The following is a 14,057-nucleotide window of genomic DNA, read 5'->3' as shown; positions in this document are numbered from 1 at the left end:
CAGAGGTTTGAGCTAGATTTTCCATTAAAAAAAAAATAAAAAATAATGCAGCAGATGACAATCGGCACTGTCTGATGACAACATTGTATGTCGCGTATCTGCTTTTTCTCCGTCTGTCTGAATGAGGATGTGACTATTGCTTACAGAAGTTGTATAGGGCTATGGTCACCTGGGGGGACATGTGTGTCATCTGCATGTTTGCGATCATCTATTTTCTATTATCTGAGCAAATGGATGGATGTGGATGTAAAACAGAAGAGGTCCCAGGATGGAGCCATGAGGAACCCCACATGTAATTTTAATCCGCTCAGATTGTTTAAAGTTCCTTCCCTTTATATTATGATGCAAAACAAGCAAGAACTGTACCAGATAGTCTCATCCAATTTTCTAGCCGATCAAGTAATATACATCATGGTCGACAGTGTCAAATGCAGCGCTGAGGTCCGAAAACACTAACACTGAAGATCTGCTATTATCTGTGTTTAAGCGAATGGCATTACGTATTTTGACTAAAGCGGTCTGAGTGCTGTGATGTGGTCTAAAACCTGACTGGAAGACGTTGTAGCAACGAGTAACTGTTAAAAAAAATAATTGAGCTGTTGAGACAGCCTTTTACTTCAACATAGTAATGCCGATCGGATCTTGTTCTAACGGTCTTTGCTTCTTTTCGCTCGCATTCAATACAAATAAATGAGGGAGATGTGGAAAATGACGATCACATACCATTTCAAAGGAAAGTTCTTCAGTCAATCAAGATACTTGGTGTTATAAATCATCAGAATGTTTAATCGCGCAGTTTTACAGTACAACAGTCCTCAAGAAACACCCTCGCTCGGCGTCAATGCAAGAACACAAATAATTCCAAGATTATTTTGTCACATCCTATTTCCTTCTCAGCATCTGCTGTCAGCGGGCCGCTATAACAATAGCTAAACCGGATACCGCCGCTTCTGTCCTGAATCGGAGCCCCGCACATGGGAGAGATCGTCATTGCGGTTTCATTCATTCAGTTTCCTGCACATCCATGACGCAGCAAACATTGCCACCGCTGGGAAGATCCCCCGCCGCTACCCTTTCCCCTCCGCATCCTTTTTGAAAATGCGTGTTTTTCTTAACCGCATAAGTCACTGTGGAAATTCAGTCAACAACTTACACAGCCATTTTGTAATGAAAGTATTGGGACATGAGGGGAAACCTTATTGTGTAGCGGTTTTGGCAATTCTTCCAGAATTGATGTTAGTCCTTCGAGAGGATTTCCCCTTTATAATCTCTATTTTAGTTCAAGTTATGTTCATGTTTTTCTTTAATTTAACTCTTGTATGGGCGTTATGGATAGATGTATAGATCGATGTACAGACACGCGTCTGCGGCCGAGGCAAGCTCATGTATTTTTAGCTTGACTGCACATGTTGAGGTCCTGTTTTTTCCTTGTGTATCAAAGATCATCCATAGTTTTTCTTTCATGAATGTCTCCTGGGGGTTTTAGAGGGACGTGTATGGGCAAGTTGACTGTTAATTGTATCGGAAGAAGTGCTCCGGGCGTTGGGTGTGTGTGAACCAAACATGTTGTTTCTTGTACGGACTCTCGGGGAATGGGCTCCCTGAGTTTTGTCAAATCCTGTACTTTGACAGGACATATAACAGGTTTTGACCTGTTATCTTTGACTTCACTACCTGTTTGACTACGTTTTGTAATAGAATATTTGCAGTACATCTAGAAAGTATAGATTGATTGAAGGGATTGTTTTGGCTAGGTAATGACCGATGTCTGGTTTCCGCCAAACATGTTGTCTGGCATTTACACCGAAGAGTTCATTCTTCATCTCAATTTTATCGCTCATGGTCAGAGAGTATTTCTGATGTCTTTGGTCAAACTCCATGTGGCCTTTATAGCTTAATTTTGCAAAGTCTGTGAATAATTACGTACGTGGGAATTTTGTTGTGTAGAATGGCTGTATGAATGAATTTGGCAATAAGGCTCGAACATAAAAAAAAAATGAGGGTGTTAAAGTGGAAGTCAACCGTAAACATTTAAACTAGTGCTGTCAAAGTTAAAGCGTTAACTGGTTAATTAATGCAATATTTTTTTGTGATTAATCTTAAATTAATGCAGATAAATCGCACTATTAATTTTGCCCATAGATTATCCTTTAGTGTGACAGCGAATGTTTAAGGTAGCACAAGTTGTGTTTTAGCAATAAACATAATTACATGCATTAAAGTAAAGCATTTAATAAATGTTCACGTATCACATTTAGAATATTTGCTCATGTCAAAATATTGGGGTCATTTTTTTAGAGGAGGATGAGCGAGTGCAGTGATTCAAAAAATGTTGAAGACGTCCTCATAACACTAAATGTCAAAAGAATGAACACAACCAGTGCTCTTCAAATTTGGCGGGGAAAAAATGTTGATAAAAAAGGCTTTTTTTATTAAGCGATTAATTCTGATTAAAATTCTAAAATGTGATTAAAAAATGTTATCGTTTGACATTCCAATCTGATTGAGTTACGTGGAAAAATCCAGCCATTTTTATCCATCTCAGGGGGCGGCCATTTTGTCACTTGTTGTCGACTGAAGATGACATCACAGTTGCTCAGGGCACAGCTCTCCTGTTTTCTGAAGCTGAGCTGTGATTGGTTGTTACCTGAGCAACTGTGATGTCATTTTTACTCAGCAGCAAGTCACAAAATGGCCGCCTTCTGATATTGATTAAAAAGTGCTGGATTTAATTGCTTAATTCATATTCCACTAACGCAATATTGTCAAGAATATTTTTTTGGGGGGGCGGGGTTTGACTTCCCCTCTAAGGACTGTGATTACTTTCTAGATAAACTTACTGTCGATGTATCTTATCAGTTAACCAGGATGCAAATGTTGTCTTCTGCCAGGTCCTCAATGCACAGAAAGCTGGCTACAAGGCAGCCATTGTTCACAATGTGGACTCGGACGACTTGATCAGCATGGGATCCAATGATCGTAAGTTTACTCGCGCCGTCTCCATACATTAGCACTCCGCATCCACCACAGCTACTTGCTTACCAAGCCCCGAGGACATTTTAGTTGAGGAATCCTTGTCAAGTCCTAAGATGTTTCCCGGAATGTTGCGATGCCCCGCAGCGGCTGAGCACAGCCCATTTTAATCACGTGATAGTATCTGTCCCCTGTCCTCACTTGAAAGCGGCGCAGCGTAGTCATGAATCATGGTGGAGGTGCTTTTGTTTTTCTCTCTCAAATGCGGCACACGCTCTGTTGCAGACCTGCCGGGCATGTTTCTTCTTGTACCTGCGTGGCGTCGTCCCCCCCCCCCCCCCCTTTTTTTTTCACGCCTGCCTGATAGCTCCTGGTGTTTTCTGATTGCGAAGCTCCTGTAATTGCTGCAAATTCATGCACAGTAGCTGGTCAGATGTGCAGAAGCCAAAGATGACACGGTTAATTACAGCTCATCCCTTCCTTTACATGCTGTTCACTTTGCCTGCCGCCACCAAGTTAGTTTTATTTGAATTATGATCAAAATGTATAACATTCGAGAATTCAACATGAGCTATAAAGGATAACTCTTCAATTTAGGTTTTATTTCTGATTTGACTGAGTTTCTTCTAGGCAATATACAATCCTCTGCACATTTTCAAGATGAAAATGGTGATTGTGTTAGCTGATGCTAAATGCTATCTTGGTTGAGCGCTAAACAAGACAATGCACTCACCATTATCCAACCTTTTCGGCAACTATTGGAAGCCGTCTGAACCGTTTACCTTGCGTCCGTCCCGCATTGTAACGTTGGAAATATGCTGCTAGAAAAGCTCAGCTTGCATTGGCGACCGCAGCGTTAGGCAAATAGGACGACATTACCCATGAGCCTTAAGACACGAAAACAGGAAGTAGTTTTAGTTCTGGTATGACAAAAACACATCTGCTAGCGATTAGATATTAATGAGAACATAAACGTGAGAGTGCGTTTAATTGTTTTATCGTCTGAATCGCTGTGACAGCTGTGTGATTGACAAACAGTCATTTCTGGACTATAAGCCGCTACTTTTTTCACAATGCCGGGATGGGATCTGCATAAAAGTGGGACAAAACAACGGGGCTGGCAAAATCCGCCGGGACACAAGGCGTTTAAAACCCAGGACTTTTCCCAGTTAAACCAGGACGTCTGGTCAGTCACCCTACTCTCTGGAGACACATGTGGCTCTCTGGTCCCTCTGCTGTGGTTTCCTGTGTATCTCTCTAAAAAAAATGTCAAAATTAATGTTTTGTAACATATTTATTTGTATTTTTTAGATAAAAGTTCCTTCAAATGAATTAATGCTTTAGATAAAAAATGAATACAGTAATTTCTGGACCTGACCGCACCTGACTATAAGCCGCGCTAGCTAAATTTGGGGAATACTCGAGTTTGTTACACATATAAGCCGCACCCGACTGTAAGCCGCAGATGTTCCCGCTACTTTCTGTCCAAAATGTTCAAAAAGTGACCATAAAATGTGCATTAAGGGAGAGGAAAAGTGAAAAATTACCATAAAATGTCCAGGAAATTGCCAAAAATATCAGACAATTGAATAAAAAGGCAGAAAATAAAATGTTCAAAAAGTAACTTAAAAGGTCCAAAAACAAAAGAAAGAGAAAATTATTTAACATTTTGGGGGGAAATTGCCAATAAAAATAAAATAATCATAATCATTACTATTATTGTTATTATGACATTTTTTGAATGATTTCTTTAAAATAATACATTTTAAAGAAATCATTCAAAAAATGTCATAAAACAAAAGAAGAAATCCAAACATTACCATAAAATGTCCACAAAATTGCCAAAGTGTCAGAAAATTGCTAGCAATAAAGCAGAAAAAAATCCAAAGAAAGGAAGAGAGGCAGAAAATTACCATAATAATATGTCTATAAAATTGTCAAATATTGACAAAAAGGCAGAAAAGTCTAAATTCTTGGAAAAACTAAGAATGACAAAAATTTAAAAATGAATGACAAAAGGTAGAAGAAAATGAATGTCAAAGCATTGGATGCTGCATCATTTTGTGTTATGGTGCAGCTCTGTCTTGGGCCCTCAGTACACCATTAGGATAACACTAACAAACTGTTTTGTGACTCCAGGCAGATTTTTTTTGTTTTTTATTTGGGCTAAATTTGGACGGCCAAGCTGAGCTATCAGTTTGCCATAAAACACTGGCATGTGGTCACTCTGGTGTCAATTCAATGTATGGAGTTTGCCATGTACCGTTGATGTGTTTTTTTTCTTTCCATTTCTTGTTTTTAGTGGATATAATCAAGCAGATTGATATTCCCTCTGTTTTTGTGAGCGAAGAGACGGCCAACTCTTTGAAAGAGGACTACCTGTTTGACAAAGGGTAAGTTGATGTTCATTGGATCACACAAAAGGCATAGTAACTGTTGTTGATGGCTCTCACGCTTCGAATTTGTAACCGGTGTTTTAGGGGTCGTGTGACCCTCATGCCAGACTTCAGCCTGCCTCTTGAGTACTACTTGATCCCCTTCCTCATCATCGTTGGAATCTGCCTCATCCTCATTGTTGTCTTCATGGTAAGTATCTTGTTCAGGTTCCAAGTTGGGATAAAGGAAGTGCAATTTAATTCCCTCATTCACTGCCAACCATTTTCACACTCATTGTCACTAAAAGCTGGTGATATGCAAATAACCTGAAGTAACGTTCCCATGAGGAGACTTATGATCTCATTGTTCCTAGATCACAAAATTTGTCCAAGACCGCCACAGGGCTCGGAGGAGCCGCCTGCGCAAAGATCAGTTAAAGAAACTTCCCATCCACAAGTACAAAAAAGGTAAGTTACCTCTTCTATTCTTTTTCCTGTAAGTATTGTAATGAATGATTGATTGATTTTTATTTATTTTTTTACTGCATGCGCTTTCTCACGGTTTGACGCAGATGAGCGTGATCACCAATGCACACTGACACATCATGCTTCCACATAATCGGATTATTATCGTCTCAAAACGTTTTTTTTCTTTGAAAGCTCTCCCTGGGTGATCAGAGGTGGACACATGACTGATGGTTAAGAATGTGTTGTCAGGCCAAAATGGGAGCAAAGTGGAGTTGTTTGGCGACACATAGGTTTGACTTTTTCCGATGTGGGACGCTCGTCGGGGTTCTGCGCGGGTAAACGCCGATCAGGTTTGATGTGTCAGCTGTGTAAACAGACGTCATAGCAAACATACCAGCCAGGCTGTGCGTAATTTGACAATCAAGCAAAAACAATAACCGGCACATGGCAGTGTGTGGTGTATCGCAGTACTTGTAAACAAGAAAGACGACTTCTTGCCTCATTCTTTAGGGCATTCCTTTGTCCAAATCATTTCTTGAGACTGGTGAATGTCACAGAAATCCATTTTAAAGCACACTTAAGTTTGCATAATTTAGTCGAATGTGGTTTAGGTTGTAAGGTTGTTTTTGTGCTCTCCGTTGCAAGTGACTGACAATAGCGTATTACAGTCAAGGATCTTGTTACATAAGTCGTTAGCCTAATAACATAATTGCCATACTGTTACCAAATCTGTGAAAATACTTTCAAATATGACTTACACGCCGACCAAGGCCACAACACAATGGAAAGGCAATAAAATCATGTTGTCCATGGAAAAAAAAAAGTCTTCAAGTTTCCTTGACACATAATCCGTAAATCCGCCGTTCAAATGTATTTAAAAGGCCACTGGCGCAATAAGCAATGTCTTTCCTTGGGAATAAATAAATAAATTGTTGAGCGAAGATAAAGTAGATTTAGGTACTACTTACAATCTGCAAACTCTGTAAAAAATAAAATAAAATAAAATAAAATTCTGACTTTAATCACTGAATTCTGACTTTAAAGTGAAAATTCTAAGAATGAAGTCAGAATTCTAAGATTGTCAGAATTCTCAATTTAAAGTCAGAATTCTGACTTTAAAATGAGAATTCTGAGAATAAAGTGAGAATCCTGCCAAACTTTGTTTTCTCTCTTCACTGGCCCTAATCCTCTTCCGTAGGATTTTTTCAACCAGAAATCTAGAATCCTCTTCCGTAGGATTTTTTCAACCAGAAATCTAGAAAATATTTACTGAACTGAACCACTTGTTGCAAATGAGGTGATTGAAAGTTACGCTCATCTGAATTTCACGCAACAGATGAGAAACTTCTGTAATCAGGATATTAATTTGCAATCTTGAATTTTGCTCATGTATTTAAATAGAATCCCCGACTACAATAGTCCCTGCTGGGGATCTTTTAAAAGTGAATCGCATAATGAGGCGTTCCATCGTAAATCTGCAATTCAGGAGGTTGTGAGCCACACTGTTCTTTCCCATGCTAGCCAAATACAACATGTGCTGCTTAGATTGATATTATGGCACGTCATATGTGCTCAGCGAGTATCCTGCATCAGTCTGCTGGGCGATGGGGAATTGTTTTCTCTCTCTCTCTCTCTCTCTCTCTCTCTCTCGCTCGCTCGCTCTCTGCGGTCTTGCCAGCTGAGTCACAGTATTGGTTGACAGGGAGGAGACAGCAATTGCGAGGCTAATCACATTTAAAGCAGGCTTGCAAATGATGACTTAAGAGGATGTAGGGGGTCCACAAATGAGCAATGTGATGGAATGTATTAGTTAGTGTTTATTTGATGAAGACCGCTAAAAGAGCCGGCTAGTTGAAAAAGCTAAAATCCGCATACTGACTGAAAGAGGCAATGTCATTGAATTATTAAATGAGTGACTTTATATTACATTTGAATGAGCTGTTTTTATGTCCGTTTTTGTAATTTGTTAGAACTATCATGTGAGACAAAAAGTTTGCGGTCTCTGGCCCCATCTTGTACCTCCAATTTGATGTCTAATTATGGCGTCGAGGAAGGTTTAGTAGTTCAAATATTTACATATGTCATTGTGTCATGAAACATGAAACGATAAAGCCACACATTTGTTTGCATTGTTGTTGGAATCTGGTTGACTGGTTTATGTTTACGCCACAGTTGGTTGGTAGAATTTTGTGAACTTGTCATAGTGAATGCTTAAACGACTTGAAGTCAAAGTGTTTAGTAAGTTAACAACTCTAATTGAGTTAGATACAGTTTTTTTTTCTCCACGTTTTTCAAAGTGGTTCTGCTCTACTACCAAGCTAAGAGTCGTGGCTTATGTTAGCTTCTTTACAGCGCTAATGCTAGCTCAGTAGTGCTAGCGCTACTATTTTGAAGAGCCTGATGTGTGACTATCACGGGCTGTTAAGAATTTGGATGTTCCATTGAATAACACTCCTGTAGGTTCAATAAAACAAGAGGGGAATAGGATTAGCATGCTAGGCTAGGCAAAATGGCCAACATTTCTAAAAATGGTGTATAGACCAAAGAGGGCGTACAGTGAAGTGCAATCGGCGCACAATGAGACATACGATCTGTGTCAGTACATGCGATGATGTAACCGCAGCTGCCGCGCCTGTCAACGTCGCTCTGCCATTTGATCATCTTTTGGTTCCAGTGATTGCGGAGTCTTGCGTCATCCTGATCCCGGCTCACCTTCGGTGTCGGCCCAACGACTTCTGTCTAGCGAGAGCTCTGGTGGCACATATTTGGAGGCCGCGGTGTTTCACGGCGGGGCACAGGGGCGGCTCACTGCACACTTTGGGTTGTTTCTGGCAGCTTCTCTTCCACCGAGTCTCGCTGCTCGCACGCTTGGTCTGGAGTTGCGCGGGACAGCGTGGCTCCTCTGAAAGGCGAGAACGCCGCTGCTAGGCTAGCTTATGAATACAAAATGAAAAAGGAGGGGACGTGAGTTGCGATGATGACTCGTATGTGGTTTGATTAGTCTGTTTTCAGGAATGCTGGGAATTTTTTTTGATGGGGCCCACAATGTGTTTTAAGAGTGCACCGAGAGGGAAGGACAACTTTTTGGGAGATTTATAATACATTAATATATGGGGGAAATAACATAAGGGAGAAGGAAAATGTACAATTCAAGGACAAGTGAGGCTCATGGCTTGTATTTTGTGTTACAGCACATACAGCGTAAAATTCCATCCCTGTCTAAAAAGGCATCCGACCAGTTTGTCAAGTCTTTAGAAAGCCTGCGCAGGTCTCACAAATGTCAACTTTCTGTATTTGTCTTTGGTTGGTTATGTTTACAGATGAGGGGGAAAAAGGCAATGCTTGCTCAAGACGTGCATCGATAATTAAATCCACAACCTTAGACAAGAAAGCAATTAACGATGAATAATTTTCTTGGATCAAGATATTTGCTAATATAAATAGAAAAGCTAGTGAATACATGCATTTATTTAAATTTGTTTGTTTGTTATGTTTGACAGTTCGACATTACCTTTGTTAGGAAAATAATACATTTATTGGGAAGAGGTCTTTATTTACGGAAGCGTATTGCATTCACTTGGAAGAATTTTTTTCCCCTGTTTTTCTGACTAATTTTTGGGGACTTTTATTATTTATTTATTTTTCTGTTTTTCTGAATATTTTGTTCTGTCATAAAAAATTTAATAAATGAAAAACCGGGGAAAATATTCAGGAAAACAGGAGGAAAAATTACTCACAAAAACAGGGAAAAATATTTAAGAAAAAGAACAGGGAACAAAAGTTATTCTGGAAAAACGGAGTGACAGCTTGTGTTTTTCTGAGTGACTCATTCCCGCATACCTCCAACGTACCTTCAACTATATAGACTTACTGGCTCAGTTAAGTAAGGTAAGGCATGTACCGTAATTAGTAACACACAAACTAATGATAATTTTTTTTATGCTGTTTTACTGTATACTATCATTCCAATGTAAGATAGGTTTATCATTTTTTGGATCATGTAAGTACACAAACATGTCAATCGATCGGCATGATTTTAGTAAGCTAACAGTTAAGTTTCTACGGAAGCGTATTGCATTGCGGGAAAGTGTCCGCCATTAGCGAGTCTGCAACAAGTCACTCGGTGTTCAGAGGTAAAAAATAAATGAATAAATAAATTGAATGAGTTTATTTTTTTATATCCCCCCCCCCCTCTTTTTCAGAATATTTTTTTTATGACAGGAAAAAAAATATTCAGTAAAACAGACAAAAAAAATCGGACAAACAGCAAAAATAAATTAATAACAATGCTTGATTCAAATCAGTGACTGGCCGTGCATAATAGCTGCACGTAACTGTGATCTGCATACTCTGCACGTTAATTCATCAGACACACTATTTCGGTGCTGCTCTTCTGGTTAGCAAAGTGGTTCAAAATGGGCTCCACAGTTGCCACCTGTTTGTATCCTTTGGGGATAAAGGCGCCAATTTCGAGTGCAAGCAAAGATTAAATGAGACCTGGCGTCTGTTGGAGTGGAGGTTACAGTTTTCGGGAACGTGGTATGGTATTTACTTTTGCTTCGCTCCCAAATAAGCACCTCGCCTCAAGTACTAAGTAGACGCTTCCCGGGGGTGGGAGAAATGGATCTTTCAATTGGCTGGGAACGAAGCATTAAACCATCCCTTGAATGAATTTGAAGTATTATTCAATATTATACAAGAATGTTTGCACAAAATAAATGCCTGATAACTTCAGCAAATAACTGAGCCCTACATGAGGTTGTGCTTGTCCACAAAGAAAGTGAATGGGTTCTTACTAGGTGGGTTTCCAAAGAAACTGAATGGAAACGCCAGAAATCCAAGAGAAAAAAGGGGCCCGAAATTCGCAAAAAAAAAACGTTTTTACACTTGGTTTTTTAAGCGTATCGAAAAAAGTAAAATGCGCATTTTGACGATAAGACCGGATATACGTCGCACGTTCCGACTGATACTACGTCACACGTACGTTTGTAGTCACAATGAATGGAGGATGATAAAGTAAGATATGTTTGGGGAAACAAAGAAACACGATTATTTTTATAATTAATTAAAGAAAAAAAACATTAATGCAATTTTAGATGGCTTTATTAACATCAGCTCTCAATGTAACGACACACTTCACTTACATGCGTGAGGGAAGCAAACAAGACAAACTACTTCCGTTCAGTCCGTCGAAACCAACATTCCCACCTGGAACTCCCCATTGTCCCAAAGTTCCGTCACTACAACGTCATCTCGCGGCGCATATTCACAAAAGAAGAGCGGATGGAAACGGGCATAAGTCGCATGTTCGTTTTGCGCATTATCACAAAATTCGCATAGAAATTTCGAAACATTTGTATGGAAACCTGACTACTGCTGCACTCTTTTGTTTTCCTCTCATGAGGAAATGAAACTGAAACACGTAAAACAAACTAAACCGTTAATTTACAGCCAAGATCCAGTCTCGTGGTTCGTTTTATTTGTATTTTATTGAACCGTCACATACACGATCCAAACTTAAGTCCTGATTGGTCGGTTTATAGTTTTGAAAAGTTGAAGTTCAGCTGCTGACAGCGGGTGAGAAAAGGAGGGGGAGGAAGGGGGGCGGTGTTGGACTTGACTGGGCGTCCATATAAGGTCACATGCGGCCCTGGCGTAGACACGAGAGGAAAACATGCTCACTTGGAGCTTACGTAAACACGGCAGCTCACAAGGGTCCGCCCTCGCTCAAGCCCAGGCCTGGAAGAAACGGAGGTGGGGGGGGGGTGGGGGTGGGGGTGGGAGTGAGGAATTTGAAAAGGGAGTGCGTTGATAAATTCCTCAACTCACATCATCGGCAAGATGGATGTTGGGACTTGTTTGGAAAAGTCATACCATGATTGTGAGAAGAGTGATAAACTTTGTTTGTAGGAATGGTGTGGAATTATTTTTGCTTCAAAACTTTATTGTCAAACACTCAAATGGGTTTAAAATGAGGAGATTGTGTATTTTGGATCATAAGCAGATCCTTTCTCCGTACTTTTTGGTTGTGATAGACTGTTGTTGTTTTTTTTCCAAGGCTGATACAGACTGATTATTAGTAGTCAATGAGACCGATAACCGATATTTCAAGCCAATATTCATTTGCAGCAAAAAGATATAGAAATATTAGTGTCAAAAAACAACAACTTTTTCTTTTAATTTTAAACATAAAGAATTGACATCTTTGTTTAAAAATTATTATTATTTTAATTGCATGGAGCTTTCAGGATCATCAGCACGTGTTAAACTAAATTAAAAACTAAGCAAGTAAATAGTTCCCTAAGTTTTCTATTGTAAATAAAGTTTTTGAAAAATATCAACATAATTTCTTAATTAATTTATTTTTGAAAATAAAAAGCGTAGGGAGTTCCCAGTGTCAGCATAATTTTTTATAAAATGGAAATTAAAATTAAATGTATTTATTTTTTGCAGACCGACAAGTCTAAATATGCTATTCTGGTAAAAATTGTGCCAAATCCAGACATTTTTATCCATCTTACTGTCAACTAAAGACGGCATCAATTTGCTAAGGTCTCAGGTAACAACCAATCACAGCTCCGCTTCATAAAACAGGTGAGCTTTGATTGGTCGTTGCCTGAGCAACTGTGACGTCATCTTCAGTCGACAGCAAGTGGCAAAATGGCCGCCCCGAGATGGATAAAAACAGAGTTTTTCTTCCTAACTCTTATTCCACAAATGTAATATTAATCAGAATGTCATGTTTAGACTAGTGAGGTCACGTATAGCATTTTATTATCAAGAAATGTTTAAGGTTGACTTCCACTTTTAAAAAAGAAAAAAAAAATGTCCTTGCCATCTCATTGAGGGACAAATGCATGCGAATGTAGCTCGTAAAAAAGGCAGATATTTGGCATTTTGATAAATTTCGGAATCAGCCCGGCCGATAATCGGTCAATCTCTACTTTTTGGCCTTTCCATCCCTTTGGCAATGGTTCATCTTGATCTCATTAGTCCATCAAATTTTGGTCCAAACCGTTTATGGCTCATCGCTGTACTTCTTTGCAAAATCCAAAGTGGCCTTCCAGTTCTTTTTGCCGATGAGTAGTTTGGATCTGGCGATATGTCCTGTATATTCCTTTTATTGATGTCCGCCAAAAACAGAAAGGCAATGTGCTTTGTTTCTCAGGAGACATCTACGACGTGTGCGCCATCTGCCTGGACGAGTACGAAGAAGGAGACAAACTGCGGGTGCTGCCATGTTCTCACGGTGAGTCCAGTCAGCTGAAAGAGTCAATTGGCCAATAAAGACACCCTAACGAGCGCTTGTCCCCACAGCCTACCACAGCAAGTGCGTGGACCCCTGGCTGACCAAAACCAAGAAGACCTGTCCGGTATGCAAGCAGAAGGTGGTCCCCTCGCAGGACGACTCCGACTCGGAGGAGAGCAGCGACGAGGAGAACGACGAGGCGTCGGAAAACACCCCGCTGCTGCGCTCGCTTGCCTCCACCAGCGCACACTCCTTCGGCACCATGACGGCGGCGTCTCGCTCCGACCGCGAGTCCTCCTCCTCCTCTTCCTCCTCCAACGACGAGTACGGCCAGCTGGATGATAGCAGCGAGGAGGAGGGGGTCGCCGTGGAGACGGTGGTGGTCCAGATGCAGCGGTCAAGCCCGCAAGGCCACGAGCACGACCTGATTCAAGCTTGACTCGTCGCTGGGGACCGTTCGAACCTGCTGCTTATAATCTCCCTACGTATTCCTATGTACATACGCAAGCTGGCAAAATGAAGCAATGAAGCGTTGAAGGCTACTGCACTACTGTATAAGAGTCACTATACAAGACACACTCCTAAGGGCCAAGACAATGTCCAGATGAGCACTGTGTAAATACACACATCACAATATGTCAAAAATGTGCTTTTCTGTCATCCTTTTTTATTGTACATACACACGGATGCACCTTTAACTGCTATGCAGCCGCTTTTTTTTTTCTTTACAAGTAGCACGTGTTAAAAAAAAAAAAAAAAGCTCTACACAGCAGTTTCAGGCCCTCTGGAAAAAAAAACATTCATGTTGAAGAATAAAGTTTTAATCGTTAAGAAAATGTATCATTTCATACTTATTGTAATGCTGTGGCGGGGGGTGGGGGTGTCACATTTCCCTCCATAATCAGGCATTTGCAGAGCTTGCTGATGAGCTTGAGGACTCGGGCCCTCGAGGACCGCGTTTGGACACCACCGCTTTACAGTCAGTCTTGCTT

General features: G+C 40.3%; 1 protein-coding gene across 1 annotated transcript in view; it reads left to right on the top strand.

Annotated features, from left to right (window-relative positions):
* rnf13 (ring finger protein 13) overlaps positions 1–13,903 on the top strand; it is a 36,539-nt gene extending 22,636 nt beyond the window's left edge. The window contains exons 6-11 of the mRNA XM_086088555.1: positions 2,892–2,979; positions 5,276–5,366; positions 5,454–5,559; positions 5,723–5,816; positions 12,985–13,065; positions 13,134–13,903. Of these exons, the coding sequence (XP_085944681.1) occupies positions 2,892–2,979; positions 5,276–5,366; positions 5,454–5,559; positions 5,723–5,816; positions 12,985–13,065; positions 13,134–13,504 (831 nt within the window). The 3' untranslated portion in view covers positions 13,505–13,903. The remainder of the gene's footprint in view (positions 1–2,891; positions 2,980–5,275; positions 5,367–5,453; positions 5,560–5,722; positions 5,817–12,984; positions 13,066–13,133) is intronic.
* Positions 13,904–14,057: the final 154 nt, after the last annotated feature.

The sequence above is a fragment of the Leptonotus elevatus genome, chromosome 11 (genome assembly GCF_054856555.1).
Source record: "Leptonotus elevatus isolate MCC_2025b chromosome 11, RoL_Lele_1.0, whole genome shotgun sequence".
NCBI classification, from domain to species: domain Eukaryota; kingdom Metazoa; phylum Chordata; class Actinopteri; order Syngnathiformes; family Syngnathidae; genus Leptonotus; species Leptonotus elevatus.
This window is presented reverse-complemented; position numbering and strand designations above follow the sequence as displayed.